The sequence below is a fragment of the Zeus faber genome (genome assembly GCF_960531495.2).
Source record: "Zeus faber genome assembly, chromosome: 4".
In the NCBI taxonomy this organism is placed as follows: domain Eukaryota; kingdom Metazoa; phylum Chordata; class Actinopteri; order Zeiformes; family Zeidae; genus Zeus; species Zeus faber.
The window spans coordinates 24,139,195-24,154,484 of NC_137191.1; the positions used below are offsets into that span (position 1 = coordinate 24,139,195).

General features: G+C 42.0%; 1 protein-coding gene across 2 annotated transcripts; it reads right to left on the reverse strand.

Annotated features, from left to right (window-relative positions):
* Nucleotides 1-21: 21 nt before the first annotated feature.
* Nucleotides 22-14,850, reverse strand: gtf2e2 (general transcription factor IIE, polypeptide 2, beta). Of its 2 annotated transcripts, none has more exons than XM_079998729.1 (8): nt 14,742-14,850; nt 13,056-13,220; nt 3,853-3,944; nt 2,773-2,880; nt 1,855-2,037; nt 1,678-1,771; nt 1,178-1,293; nt 22-975 (listed from the first exon to the last, which is right to left on the reverse strand). In XM_079998729.1, exons 2-8 carry the CDS (start codon nt 13,213-13,215, stop codon nt 856-858), a joined length of 873 nt encoding a protein of 290 aa, XP_079854855.1. In that variant the 5' UTR covers nt 13,216-13,220; nt 14,742-14,850; the 3' UTR covers nt 22-855. The 2 variants fall into 2 exon arrangements, with proteins under 2 accessions (XP_079854855.1, XP_079854854.1); XM_079998728.1 differs by having other exon boundaries at nt 14,625-14,820.
* Nucleotides 14,851-15,290: the final 440 nt, after the last annotated feature.

Sequence of the window (15,290 nt, forward strand, 5' to 3'; positions counted from 1 at the left end):
GTAGTGTCCAATGCGCTTTGTGTGCGCTTTGATATATATATATTATATATAATATATATATTCCCTTTTCATTTTAAACTGTAGACAGGAGATCAATCACTTTATCTAATTGTCCGTTTCTGGCTTTGATGGAAAGCAGCCTGTGCGTGGTAATGATTGTTTCAGCACACTGTAACTACTGTAGGTCAAGCATTTAGTCGTTGGGCTATTCAACAGTTTTAATTTTAATACGGTGGAAAAATAGTTTCCAATACAGTTTGCAATGTTTCAAAGAGAAAATAAAACAAATGCTTTGCACTCAAACTTCCGGTGCAGTGTCCAAGACGCAGCATGCTCCGCAATTCTACCGTAAATGTAAAATTGCGAAAGTGCATGGATTCAACGCTGTATTCATTCACTGCGGTTTCTCCCCAAAATGTCCACGTTGTACTTTCATACTGAGTGAAGCCTACAAAATCAGCTCAAAATATTTACATATTTCACTCAGGTGTGCTCGCCACCAGGAAGGGAATGCCAGCGCCCCAATTGTAGGATAAGAGTAGACATAGTGACATCAGTCAGCCCAAACTTAAAATAAAAAGCCATAAAACTCAGCTGGCTGGTCTCATGACGATATCACTAAACAATAAATCATTATTAATGACTTAATAATACAAGTTCCATTCAACCCATATACTGTGGAATTAATGACCATTTGAGAAAGAGTGCAGGAAACAAAATAAAACAGCTGGATAACACTACTGAGACAGCCACTGAGGAGTCTGTAAAGCAGAGTAACGTTCCGTCTCCATCTCGGGGGGTTTTTCCTGTCAGGTCAGGAAGTGGTTTTTTTTTTGGGGGGGGGGGGTTTCCCCTTCACTTCTTGACAGGCACACCCTCAGAATAATCCTCCAGCACTCCAGCCAAGTGGTCGTTGTGGGTCTTGAAGCGCCTCTTCTTCTGTCCGCCCGGCTTCCTCCTCTTCTGGACCGGTAACTGTGGAGGGCAAAGAAACAACACCGCTTCAAAGTCGGTTCACACAGTTTCCAACATCATTTAGATTGACTCTGGTTCAAGCGCAGTATTATGGGAAAACCCTGAAATCGGAATCTCGGGTGACGGTAAACACCAGGTGGGTTTTTCCTTGGTCTGGGAAAAGTTTAATGGAAAACTTATCTAAAAAAAAAAAACCACTGACCACTTTCTTGGATCCCGTCTCCTGCATGGAGGAAATGCCTTGTTTCTTCAGGTACTCCTCGATCTTGTCCTCGTCTATGGAATCAACCGGAACGCTTCTCCACAGCTTCTGGAACTCTTAAATAAACAGGGGAGAAGGCAAAGAATACCCGTAATAAGGACCCGTAAAAGTGAACCAGCACAGAATAGACCAGCATGGGAGCATTTTTTAAGAATTCTTGAACCAGGTTTAAAATATTAACCGAGTGTTTTGGGGTTAAAGATTTATAGGAAAGCTTCCAAATTCTGGATTTTTGGCAAGACCATCTGACAATGGTAACGACAATGAGTCAAAACTACCCTTCACATGTATCTTGTGAATGGTGTGACATGAACTCAGCGAGGGTGCCAGTCGTCCAAGACCACATTTATCCACACACATAAAAAAAAAAAAAAGAAAAAGAACACAATATACCAAATAATACAGAAAACAATCGAAACAGAAAACCGCCGAGCGCCTACCTTCATCCACCACAAACTGGCAGTGCTTATCGTTGTAGAATAAGATCTTCTTCTTGTCCGGTCTCGTCACAAAGATGATCTGGTCTCCTAAAGCCTGTGGGACATGGGATGTGTTCACGTGAGCGTTCAGCAGCTGAAGTGCATGTCGCCTTTGCTCTGCGGCTTCTTGTCTTTTACCTTTATGGCCTTGGCGGAGTTGGGGAGCCCCTCCTCCACGTCGTCCAGCAGGACTCCTCCCAGGCCCAGCTGGTCGTGTTTGTCCAGCAGCCTCAGCAGGGCCTTCTTGTCCTTTAGGTGGTACTTGGGTTTGAAGGCGTACTTCCCGTCCCGTACATCGATCTTGGGGTTGTTGACCAGGGCCTGGGGTTCAAGGGGAAGGCGGCAAAAGTGGCAGACTTCAGACGCATGGGCCGAATGCATGGACGACTTGCGCTTTTCTGCTCAAACAACTTATGATATTGGTTGAAAATGCAGATCTAAGATGGCCTCCCTTTCCCTTTCTTGGAACCTACGATGGATTTTCTTTCAGTGTTTGCTTTCTCATCCTTCTGCCTCAAGCGTCATACAAACCACCGCGTCCGCATGAGGTCGAAACGGAACAGCAGGTGGTATGGTAAGTGTGACAGATGAGGGGGCGTGGTCAAGCACCGCCCTGTGGGACGAAGCGCTGTCTCCTCCCCGTGGCGGCACACCTGCACCGAGTCGGGGCCGAGCGGTGCGGCTTGGCGGCGGCCAGCTTTTATAGGCTGTCTGCTTTCTTTCAGTGAGGAGGCGCGTGGTGCAGGAGACGTGTCCCCCCGTGGACCAGATCGCAAGACCCACGGACCCGGACTCTAATTATTCCCACATTGCTTATGTTGACGTTTGGCCAGCGAGCCTTTTTGGTGTTGATTTAATAAACCCCCCCCCGCCGCCCGCCTGCACGGATTCTCCCCACCACAAGTTTCTGTGTCTCCCTCCTTAACCTGTCCCACACTATGTTTTAGAAAATTCTTAATGAAATGATGCCTTGTACATGTTTATTCACAAAGAAATGTGTTGCGTGTAATATATGTCAAAAAAAACCCCAACAAAATAAAAACCACAGACACACACCTCATTCATAAGCCATTGTTTCTGTTTCATGCCAATGTCCAGCAGTTTGGTCTCATCCAGGATTTCCTCGAGGGTCAGGAAGTGTGTATCCCCACTCTGGTGTCTTGTCTGAGAGAGTGGCAGAAATAAAGATTAAACACACACACACACACACACACACACACACACACACACACACACACACACACACACACACACACACACACACACACACACACACACACACACACACACACGATAAACGCACCACGAATACACCCTTTTCAGCAATTCAATTCATGTGCTTATTATCTGTGATGCAAATCTGGCTTCGCTCAACAAGGTGCTCAATGGCTGGATCGCTTCCAAACAGAATCTTCTCATGCGAGTCTACCTCATTAGCGCAACTTATATCTCTGATTCTGAAAAAAAAAATAGGTCTCTGTTTTTACTCTGCGACCACATCACACAGAAATGATGCCTCCTGTTGTATTAAAGCGCCACAGCATTTTAGGGGCTTTTCTTTATGTTAATATATGAGATGCGCCGCTCACAAGTAAGGGGATTTAGAACCTTTGACATCAATCAAGAAATGGTACCATTACTACAACTTTTCTATGAAACAGTGATACACGAGGGCCCGGGATCACGCCTTTGACAATTGTTTGCTTCTCCGACTCCCTTGACCCCCTCCAGTGAGTTTCAACTGAAAATCACACGCTGTCATTTCAAAATCACAGATCCGAAGGGAATCTGCCAGCACAAGTGCAAGTTGCACGGTAATGGATGAGTCAGACATCTAGAACGGCAGAGCCAAAACTCTCAGCTGAATTATAAACAAGCTGTTTACGTGTGAAAGAAAGTGTCGGGACCAAATGTTACAAAGGGGACAGAAATGACTCACCGAATAAACAAAAGAGAAAACAAACGGTCGGGTTTTTCGGAAAGCTTTGTTGGAGATGATGTTGGGTATAGGATAATTACATTTTAGTATTCGATGACTTTAACATGAAGAAAACAGAAAATGTAAGTCCAGCACACACCTGGGTCGAAAAACAACCTGCGTGTTATTGTGTAAATAAAAAATGTCTTCCATCTCACCTTCATGTAGTTGACTATCTTAGCCAAGCAGCCAAACTTGTAGCCGGAGCTACCGCTCAGAGCTTTGAGGTTAAAGTTTCCATTGCTGGACTCTATGATCAGAAAATAAAAATACAAATAAAAAAGGTTAGGCGAGATGTTAACTTTCATGATTTTAGAGTCTAATTAAAAGTTAGCTATTGATGTAACTTACCAGAGCAACCTTTCGAGACCATTTAAAATTGGACACCACTGGACTGTTTGAACATTTAGTCATTATTTATATTGCATTGGGAACGTTTAAATACAAATTGTAATTTTCCAATCATTTTAACTTCATTGAAAGCACAAAATGATAGGATACCAGCAGGTAAACCTAGCTACTGTACCAAAACAATGAACACATAACTTTTACAGAATGTGAGTACAATGAACTAATAGCTATCTAGGGGCACTTCAATTCAGTCTCAGCTGGAGTCAAACAGCAAGATGCTGCTCTGCTGGAGAGCCTGTGCTTCGCCTGGGACCGGGGCGCAAGGCCAGCCAATCACACTTGCCCGTTGGCAGAAACCAACAAATGATTCATGTGCGTGGGCCTGAGCTGCTGTTTGCTGCTCGGGAGGCGGAACATTGGATTTGTGTGAAAGGGGAATGAGCCAATAGTGCAGAGGCAGGACCAAAATGCAACCAATGGCAGAGAGTAAAGCATATGCCTTGTTAGGTTGAGAAGTAAAGATCTGCAAGGAGTGGCAGAGAGAGGGAGGGAGAGGGAGAGAGAGAGAGAGAGAGAGGGAAAGAAGGAGAGCGGAGGATAGAGAGCAATAGGTGGAACAGTGAGAGGAGAGCATCTCTTGACTCGCACCCTCACAAGACTGACACTTAGGTGAGTCTGCATATTTCTTATGAGAAGCAGAGTGTGTGTGTGTGTGTGTGTGTGTGTGTGTGTGTGTGTGTGTGTGTGTGTGTGTGTGCGCGCGCGCGTGTGATCAACAGATGATGGGAGTCAACACACTGTAATACAAACTAAAATCTATGTTTTCCTGCAAGTAATCTGGCATTTAATGGGTCATTTATCAAACCTTGCCTTAAGGGAATAAATATTAATTCTTAACATGTAAAATTGTATTTAGCCCATTCAAATGATTTTTAGAAAGGAAACCCAGCATCATGAATGTAGCCATTATGTGGCAACCAAATCACACAAGGCTGTCTCCACATCTCACATATAAGCACAAATAATTAGTGCGTGTGTGTGTGTTTGTGTGTTTTTTTTATTGTTTTTACAAGTACAGAGATGATTGACTGGAAGCTAATTGCAACCCTCAAGAGAAATCAATGCAATGTCAGCAGCAGGGAGCCAAGCCATAGACATAAGGAGTGTGCCTGTGTGTATGCGTGTGTGCGTGTGTGTGTGTGTGTGTGTGTGTGTGTGTGTGTGTGTAGGAGGGTCACCATATGCAGCCAGACAATCATCACCATTATACCTTAAGAAGTACAGTTGGGGTGGGGCTTCAGTTAGACAGACATAACAGATGTGGCAGTAAGATAATCTGCCCTCATGTTTTGTGAATGCTGAGGGGGAGACTGTGGGGAGACTTTGGGGGAAAAGCTCTGCAAGACAGGCGAGGTGGGTGTAAAGGAGACTGTCGCCATGGTAATGGGATGAAGTGAAGTTGAAATTATAGCCTGAATCTGGATGGTTGGGCCGGGTGCACACACACACACACACACACACACACACACACAATACATAGCTTCAATTAAACATGAAATGGCAAGTTGTCACAAGTGTGAAACAATTTGATAAAAATACTGACATAAGTGAAGGTACTGCAGCAGTCCAAGAAAAGTAGTTGTGATAAATATTTCAGAATTAAGACGCTTGTACTACAACTAAGAATTAATGCTAAAAACTAAGGGTGCTCATGATTAATTCTTCTTCAGTATTGTATCGGGCCAATCAAGTCAAACCAATTAAAAGAACAATTTTGTGGTCCTCCTCAATTGGAGGAGATCGGTACCACCATCCCATACACGATGGCTGAGAGAGATTACGTTTTACTTGAAGCTTGAAAAAAAAAAAAATCGAATGTACATTGAAGGGCAACGCAAATACATTTGAAAGAGTCTAGAGGCCTTTTCTTACCAACTATGACAACGTTACTCAAATAACAGACTGGTAGAGTTTAAAACCTAATTGGTGCAATACTGTAGTGGTCTAACTAAGAGTTATTTTATAAAGATGAGATCAGTGTAAACCTTAAAAAATTTCCCCCTTTCTTTTCTAGTTCGTTTCTAAATTAGTGGTCGATTGATATGGGTTTTTCCCAACAGACGATGCCAAAATTGAGAGAACGGGGCGGCCGATGGCCGATATATAGTGCCGATATCATGTTTTTTTTCCCCATCTGATAAAATACAACAATTTAATGACAACAAATTTCAAAATCTCTGAACCTAAACGAGCATTTATTTCACACTAATGTTATTGTCTGCATTGTCTCTGCAGTGCACTTATTTTAAATTAAAAATGTATCAAATAAATAAATGCCCACAGGTAATCACAAAAACTAAACTTTGTAAAAAAACAAAACAAAACACGTACGAACGAAAAATAAATAATTGTATACAATATATATATATATTTTTTAATAATAAACTGCATCACATTAAAGTCTGATCGGGAAATGGAGTCTCCCCATGACACAAATGTATGATTTGTTATTTACACGTAAAGTATTTACACAAAAACATCCAGTGTTTACTAAATTAAGTCCCATAGCAACGGAAAGCAACGGGGAGACAGCAGACCAGATGCAGCACGGGTCAGTGGGGGGACACAGAGGCACGTGCGGGGGGGGGGGGGGGGGGGGGGGGGGGGGGGGGGGCTAAGGGGGCCCGAGCACCTGCCCCTTGATGTCCATGGTGCCCTTTTTATGTTTTTGGGGGGGAGCAGGGGAGGGATGGGTTTTATACTAGACTTATTTCATATGTTGATTCTGTCATTTGTAAAATGCAAAATTCCAATAAACATTGGAGCAAGGATTAGAGTGTAATGATTGTAGTTGGGCACTAGAGGGAGGGACGGATGGTTTACTTTCAGAGCAGTGCGCTGATAGTTGTGAAACTGACTGAACCTACATGCCCTCAGAGTAGCAAGAGCAGTCTACAGGCTGGATCCTCCCCAGAGCATGTACATATGGCTGCATTAATTCATTAAAATTACGTTTGTTTACATATGTGCTTTTGCAGAGCGTAGAAGGCCAAACAGGTAGGCATTTGAAATGTGAAAGTTAAAAACAAAGTTGTTAGATTGTTAAATAAATTAGCTTTCATTTATTGAGCTGTTATGGTATTTAGCCATACCGATGTGACAAAAACTGAATCAAGTTATGAGTCAACATTTTATTTTCAAAATATATACATGGATAATTTTATCTTTCCATCTGCTAGGCCTACATTTTCGGCAAAACCCTTCACTGTGTGAGAAAACTACAGTATATAATACAAGCCAGTCATTTGCTATCGTTATCTAGTAATTTTGCAGTCAATAATGCAAAGATTACAGAATAATTGTGGATTATTAATTCATTCATTTCAAAAGGTACCACTCACATTTCTCCAAAAGATGTATAATTTTGGTTAGATCTATTGAATTTTATAGTAATTGTGCATTTTTCTGGAACATGATTGTTATTGTGTATTTAAATGGCTGTTGACACCAATGAAGGCTCGACTGAACTAACATTTTACTCCAGTGGAAAATGCCAAATGATAAACCCTTCGTGAGAAAACCACTTCCACTACAGGTCCACAACTAACAGGTCAGTAGCATCACTTTACACAGGGCGAAGTTGATTCCGTAGTTACATTACCATTAGTTACATACCATTACATTGGAAGAACAGATATGGGCAGCCAGCTATGAATTCCAGGTCACAAATAAACACTGGACATATTTGGTGGACTAAGCCCTGAAGCATGTGTTATTCATATGGCTCTAAAAGGAGACAGCACTGCAGGTGAAATACCTAGGAAACGGCCCACTCCGGGGTATCCTGCTCTGGAAAGAAACGCCTAAAAATGAATCTGGTTTACGCTAACTAACTTGTTCCCCACCTTCCTTTACCCGTCTTGACAGTTCACTCAAGCAAACTAGGTCAGCGCCTTCTCTAGTCACTTTTGGGGTCTAGATGGGATGTAGAAGTGGCTAAAAGCGTGCGTGCGTGGGAGGGTAGAGAGCGGCATGCTGCTCTCCGAGGAGGTGAGCTGGTACATGTGGGGTGTATTGTGAAAGAATGGCGTATGAGAGAAAATTGGCCTGAAAATCTTTATTAATACAGGTACTCTTCACTTAACGACAGAGTTCCATTCTTACAACCAGGTTGTTAAGCGAACTGGTCGATAAGCGAGGACCCGTGTTATTTCACGGTAATGTAGTGAATACTACACGCTAGTGTAGTGAATACTGACAGACTGTGGGAACGAGACTGAGAATGGTGATGAGATGTATATAGTATATACAGTGTATATAGTGTGTATATAGTGTATAAAGGGTGATGCATGGTGAGATCCTTGACGCTGAGACGCCGTGGTATTGTACACAGTGTACAATACAGACTGGTCAGAGAGCCGGTTGTAAGTCTGAAAGGCGGTTAAACAGGTAGGTCATTTAGCAAGGAGTACCTGTATATAATATAAATGCCCCAGTGAGATAAGATGAATACTGTAGCTTTTGATCGCCTTGATTCATAAACACCTTAACAACATGATGCTCAGAAAATGGGATCAATTCAAGGGTTGTGAATTGCATTAAACTATGTAGCTATGTAGCCATTTTTCACAAAGAAAAAAAGCCTATTTTCTGCAATTGATGGCACCAGAAAAAAAAACAAAAACGACAAACAAACATGGCTGCATGCACGTCGATGTGTTGTGGTTTAATGAGTAACCTGTTGTGATTAAATCTAGTCACCGCACATGAAAACCCTCAGTATGTTATACAAAAATCGATGCAAGAACAACCCAACTTAATATCAAATTTAATACAAAACTACCCCTTAAAAATACCTTTGAAAAGTAGTACACTCTGTAAACCACCAGATGGTGCCACGGAGGACACCATCTCTCGAGGTCACGTAAGGGACAAGCCCTGACTGAAGAGTCAGCAAAAATCTGTCTCCGTTTTTTTTAATTGGCTGCCGGTAGAAAACTACAAATGAACACCATCTTCAAAAGAAGGAGGGTTGTGGCTATGAAGGCTGTCATTGGCTGGCTGAGAAGCGACGTCAGAGAACAGCTAAACAAAGAAACAAGACTACGATTGGCTGAAAATATATTTCTGATTATTTTTTCTACATAAAAAGAGGCGAGATATGTAAACGAGCAAACACTTCGCCACGACTATAAAAGATGAGAACAAAGGGAGGAATGTGTTTGGGTTTCGCAAAACCAACTCCGAGTTTTGTTGCTGTGTCTGTACTTATCTGATAGACAATTAAACTCGTACGCATCAGCCTCTGTTTTGTTCCAGTGATTTATTCCAAGTTTGAAGGTCGGAGCAAGATAAGAGCTCCTAGCCGAGACCAAGTTGTTTTGTTTTTTTTTCAAACCTCGGGCTGAGTTTTTTTAATGAGCACGAGGTGCAGGCTCTCTTGCACAGGCCTTGGCTGTAAATCTTCTCAACGACAATAATTCACAGATTTCGGCTTAAATCTTTTTCGACCACAATAATCTACAGAACTTGACCTCAATCTTTTTGACTACGATGAAAATCACACTTTTCGGCCCGAATCTGTTGAGCGACAGCAGATGCTAAGAAGGATACTATGTTTGTTGTTCCTCAACAACCAATGCTGAGTTCAGATGGAACATGGTAGACGGGAATAGGATAACAGCATTTACTCAGCGGCACGGGGGGAGGGAAAAAAACAACCCGCAGTGAGGGAGAGGTATGACAGCAAAACGGAACAGCTATGTTGCTATGGCAATGACTCCAGTTAAACATATTAAACAAAATTATGTTGTGTCTCTTTATACAGTATATAAGAATTTTAGTAATGTTTAGTCATTTTATTAGCCTCTCGCAAAATATTTAACTCGCACCAAGACGGGTCATAAATATTTCTGTATGAGCGAACCAGCTCAGTGAGTCTTGCCTAAAACTTCTTCATTTTGAAATGAAATGAGGAATAAAGCTTGTTGCGCCAAGTCACAAAATCTCTGCGGTGCACAATGTTGCGTAGGTGCCCACGCTCCATCCCCTGGTATCGTGATTAGCTTTTATGTTATCAATGAATCTAGGATTGTTTGTTAAGCTTAACAACTACCGATTAAGGAAATTCCTCAAAGGAAAACCTAGATGACACTGTCAGATTGGGACTCTGTGTCCCTAGTGAGTGCTGACCTCCAGATCTCGTCAGAAATAGAGATGCTCAATTCTTCCCTTCTTTCTTCCTCTCCTCCTTTTAGAGACTATGGCCGACATCAATGCCACCGTGTTCCCGAGTGAGATTCCCTCGTACCCCGAGGCCATCCCTCTCTCCATGGTCTCCCTGCAGGTGCAGGAGGTCTACCCCTTCCACGACGGCTGGAACGTGGCCTGCTTCATCATCCTGCTGCTCTTTATCCTCACAGTACTGTCCCTGGCTGCCCTGGCGGTGCTCTATGAACTGCTGGACTGTGGCTGCTGTGCCAAAGGGAAGACCCACCGCCAGCTCCAGGAGGAAGGGCCAGGGGGCTTCAGCAGACTGATGAGAAACCTTCGCCGACCGCCACAGTCCCAAACCGAGGTGGTGTAGGCAGGCGGACGGAGGAGGAGGAGGAAGCAGGTACTGGCCAATATAACAACTATGACATTGGCCCTCCGAAGAACAGATCTTTTAGAGTTGCTCAGCAATGCTCAGATTGCTAGTGATGAAAGAAAGCGCACCAAAATGGGGGAAAGGACAAAACAGGAAAGAATAGAGAGAAAAGAAAGTGGACGACAATCCACCTTGCTCAGCGTTTGACGTCAGAAACATTTTAGAAAGAAATTCCCATCTCTTCATTCACCGCTGTATGAGAACTCAAATCCAATCCAGAGGGAAACAATCTAAATCCCTGCTAGAACTAATTGACAAGCTGCCTTATAATTTTAACCAAAATAGAATAAGGCATAACAAGATAAATCTTGCAGCAGAATCAAAAGAATGTTCTGATGTGATACTTATCCCACATTTATTTAGCTGGCACTTTGTTGTAACAGCCACTTAATGTATTTCTGCTATCCATGTGCTCCTCTATATGCTGTTTTTAGTGACGGACTTTACCGGCAAGAACGCACTGATCGGGCATCTGCAAGAAGCGAAAGGCAGCGGAGGTGAATCTGATAAATCAGTATAGCTAGTTGTGGTCAGTCAACTGTCAATAAACAAATCATTTGATGAGAAGAGGGTATACTTGTGTATTTTTTAAAAACCTATACTAAATCTACACTAGAAAGGAACATGTAGTTTCTTTAAATGTACCTTTAGTGGGACACCGGATGCATTTGTTGTATTTGGGATGAACTACGACCATAACCAAGAAAGGTTAAAATGCTGTCTACAAATGTCCATTTGAATCACATTACATCATTGGAAACCTCAAAAAGAACTTATTTGATCATCATAGCTGTTTAAAGTCAAATTTGCTTATACCATATCATATATACATTGACTTGGCAGTGCCGTCAATATGTTTAGAATCGTATCACTATGAGTCCTTTTGAGCACATTATGCTTTCATATGCCTTAAAGAAAAATGCCTAATAAACGCTCACATGATTTTGCTGTAAATGTTTGGAGTCTTTGTCTGCAGTCTTACAATCGATGCAACATTGTACAAAGCGGTTCAGATTTTTTTTTAAGGGTCAGTCGGGTCAAATTACAATGAAGACAAGGCACAATACCACTCATGCTGATTACTGTGATCAACGAATTAGATGTTCCGTTGCACAAATTGGTTCCTCAGTTAATCTGCGTTCCCCTGAACATACTTTTGACTGGATATAACTTGTATGAAACTGGATTCAATTTGCTAAATATTGTAGTATGTGAAACCATCAGCATGAGTAGATGAGTTGTTGGTAGTTATGTACTGATTGAAAATGTATTGAAGAGTAATTAATTATCCAAATGAGCTTCCAGTAAACTTATTAGCTCATCCTTTAATTGCTCTTCCACATTGCAACAGCTATAAATACAGGTGTCAAGGCATTGAGACACAGTGGGAATGTGATCACCAAAACCACATATGGAACTGATCAGAGAAGCATGCAACCACATTGTTTGTGTCGTGTGAACGCATACGCATCCCTGAACACATTTGACAAGCGCATTTGTCATTTGCAGGGGCGGAAGAATCTGTTCATTCATCATTAAAAAAAAACAAAGAAAAAAACACTCGACTGCACTTAAGTCATTCCACATTGAAAAGGCTTCCACTAATGAGCCGTGTGGTTTGGTTCGAGGGGAGAGTCTGGGAACTTACAGATATTTGAACTGGATACAAACATTTGATTAGCGATTGAAAATGGACCCAACTCCAAATACCATCACTAAATGTAATATCCCCCATCACACAGACAATTAAGGTATTTCAGGATCCTTTTCTTTTCTTACGTGAGAAATTTTAAGACTTTATAAGGCTCTGCGGAAACAATTCGCTATTTACCTGTAACTAGCCAGGATCCTTAGAGGGAGAATTTTTTTATATTATTCACCTGGTGGATGGAATTTTCCCTATTTTAACTAGACTATGGCCCTATTCAGATCTGGCGCCTTGTATCAGATAGATCAAGATAGTGTTTGAATCAGAATGTGGTCACAGCTAACATTAACATGTGTCTCAAATGCATCTCCAGTGGAGACTTATAACCAGACTTCTCTCCCCCGGTTAACATGCAAATATCCATGCTGCTGTTGCCTTTCATGAAATTCAGCTTAGGTGTTTTTTTTAAATAAATATATCTCAAACAGTGTGGCTATATGAGTCTTTGACCAACTTGAAATGTGTTGTTGGTATTCAGATTCTTAGTGCCGATTGACTTACTTCACAGATTTATTTACAGCTGTATTTACAGTTTTCCGTTAGCGAGATAGTATTTCAATGGAAATTTTGTATCTTTTCATCACAAAACATTCTGACAGAACGAGGCCTTCAATGCTACAGTCACAACGGGATGCAGGGTTTGCTTTACTCACCAGAACCGTGTTTGGAACTCGAGGAGCCCTCCTTGTCATTTTTTGCCTTTTTCTTCTTGTGTGAGCCAGAATCGGATGCAGCTTGCCGCTTCTCGACAGCCGGAGTAGACAAAGCTCTCTTCTTGAACAGTTCCCTCTCCCTTAACAGGGCCGGATCCATTTTGTCTGATTACACAGAAAGATTAATATATTAATGTAATACAGCGCAATTAATAATTGTTTTCTTTGGGCCATTTCAAAATCAAATTTTCTAACTTAAGTACTTTTTTTATTTTAACAGCTGCATGTGATATAACTCAGTCATAACAGGGATTTTTTATATAAAACAACTTTAATGCTGGTTTTACTTCTATTTAAGACCAAATTTGTATCGCAAAATAACACCATCCATTGAATATTTACTATATTAAGTAGAGCTACATTTCTTAATGATGTGGGACATAGTTATGTTCACTCTAAAGAAAGTTAACCAAATTCCAGCTTCCAAGTCTGATGTGCATTCAAAATTGTATATGTTTTGCCTTTTTATTACCTCAGCAACATCCTCAGTTTTCATATCCTTAATGAATTCCAAAACATTGTGTTTGGCATGAGAAGCAAACAATTCAATATACTTAAAATTTGTGATTGTAATAGTGTTTTTGATTTGTTATACCTTTTAGACTCTCTACTGACCCATGGTGCCCCTAATAGGCTTTGAAGTCTGTTTTGGTCGTACATGGAAATATGTAGTTGATGCGTGAGGAATAGCAAGGGAACATGGTATAATCAAAAGCAAATATTCTTGTATTCAATGAAGAAACAGCAATATGCTGGGTTCTCTATTTTGCTATTATATTATTATTCTAGATTGGGTGTCCCATTCCCAATTGTTTATCCCCTTTGGTAATGGTGCGGAACGGGAGCAGAAGCGAAACCTCAAAGAGTTTTGGGACAAAGCCACACGCTTCCAGTGACATGCGTCACAGTGTTTTTCACTGACTGGAGCAATGTTTATTTTCTTGGGACAACTAAATGTACAACTTCAGTCCAGTAGTCATCAATACGTTGCAAGCGTAGTGTAAGTACACCTGCAAAAAGTAGTGTTCTTGTGAAAAGTGTACTATTTTGGTCGTCAAAAGTAACAAATTGAAATGGTATTCTTAAGATATTTCAGCAAAATCTTCATGAAAGATTTAGTAATCTAACATTGTCAGATTGCGGGTCCTTGGTGTGTGCGGGGGGGGGGGGGGGGGTTGGCAGCGAACGTGGTGCACAGTGGAAAGCAGCACGACTCTATATGGGGTTTACACAGAACAACCGTGGCTGCAGGCGACAGACACCTTGTCAATGCCATTGCACCTGGACGTAAAATCAACGTAACGGGAAGACGACGCGGTTCGTTTACCGGCGGCGGTTAACCAGCTTCTTCGGAACGCTGACGTTAACTGGCGGCTAGCTAACGTCACATTGGTCCACGCTTACGCCACTTCGTTGATAACAGCAGGTTTACAGACGGACGGACGGACGGATAGTGAAAGAGAGTCAAATATGCTCCTGTATGACAAGCGGGTTTCGCTATCGCTTTACCTTGTTCGAAGATAACGCTCCCGTTTTCAAAGAAGTTGGCGGTCTTTAAAAAAACAAACAAACAAAATATATATGTATATAAACCCAAAATAAAAAAACAAAAACGCTGTTTATTACCAGCAAATAGAGAAAGTGTGATTCCAAAAGTGCAGCCCGGAGTGGCAGCTCGCTCACGGCATCATGCTAGTCGCCGCGGTCCCCGTCCGGTCGAGCTCTTCCTCGTTCGATCGCTCGGAAGTCGACAAAGCGATCCTCGCGCTTCCGGTTCGCGCCCGCCCCCCGTCGGGCGTCCAGGGCACTGCGCCTCCACCATGACGGTGGCGCTGGGAGAAATGAGCGAAGTACAAGTCACTGTATCCGCAGTTCCTCTAGAATATTCCGTTTGAGGCGTTCGGCTTTTGCGCCACTACACTTAAAAGCAACTATCCGTACGTTTTACTCCGCTCCTTTTCCAACACACGATCCCATTCACGCACGTTGGATTTCATTGATACACGTTTAAATATGTGAGGTTCGCCCCCAAAATAATACTAGAATCTTGCAAACAGCTTTTTTAAAAACACAAGTTTTGTCCATTTTCGAAAATCGATCTCTCGGCTTCACTATTTTGGCCCTGTCCCAAGACCAGAGTTACGATCCTTCACCTAAATCTCCAGTGACAAAATC

Bases quoted from the DNA above. Each gene is read 5' to 3' on its own strand.
- gtf2e2 (XM_079998729.1), bottom strand. From the start codon at position 13,215: ATGGATCCGGCCCTGTTAAGGGAGAGGGAACTGTTCAAGAAGAGAGCT. The intron at 3,945-13,055 runs GTGAGTAAAGCA...TTCTGATCATAG, and splicing joins GAGTTCCAAACACGGTTCTG to AGTCCAGCAATGGAAACTTT. The intron at 2,881-3,852 runs GTGAGATGGAAG...CCACTCTCTCAG, and splicing joins AGATAGTCAACTACATGAAG to ACAAGACACCAGAGTGGGGA.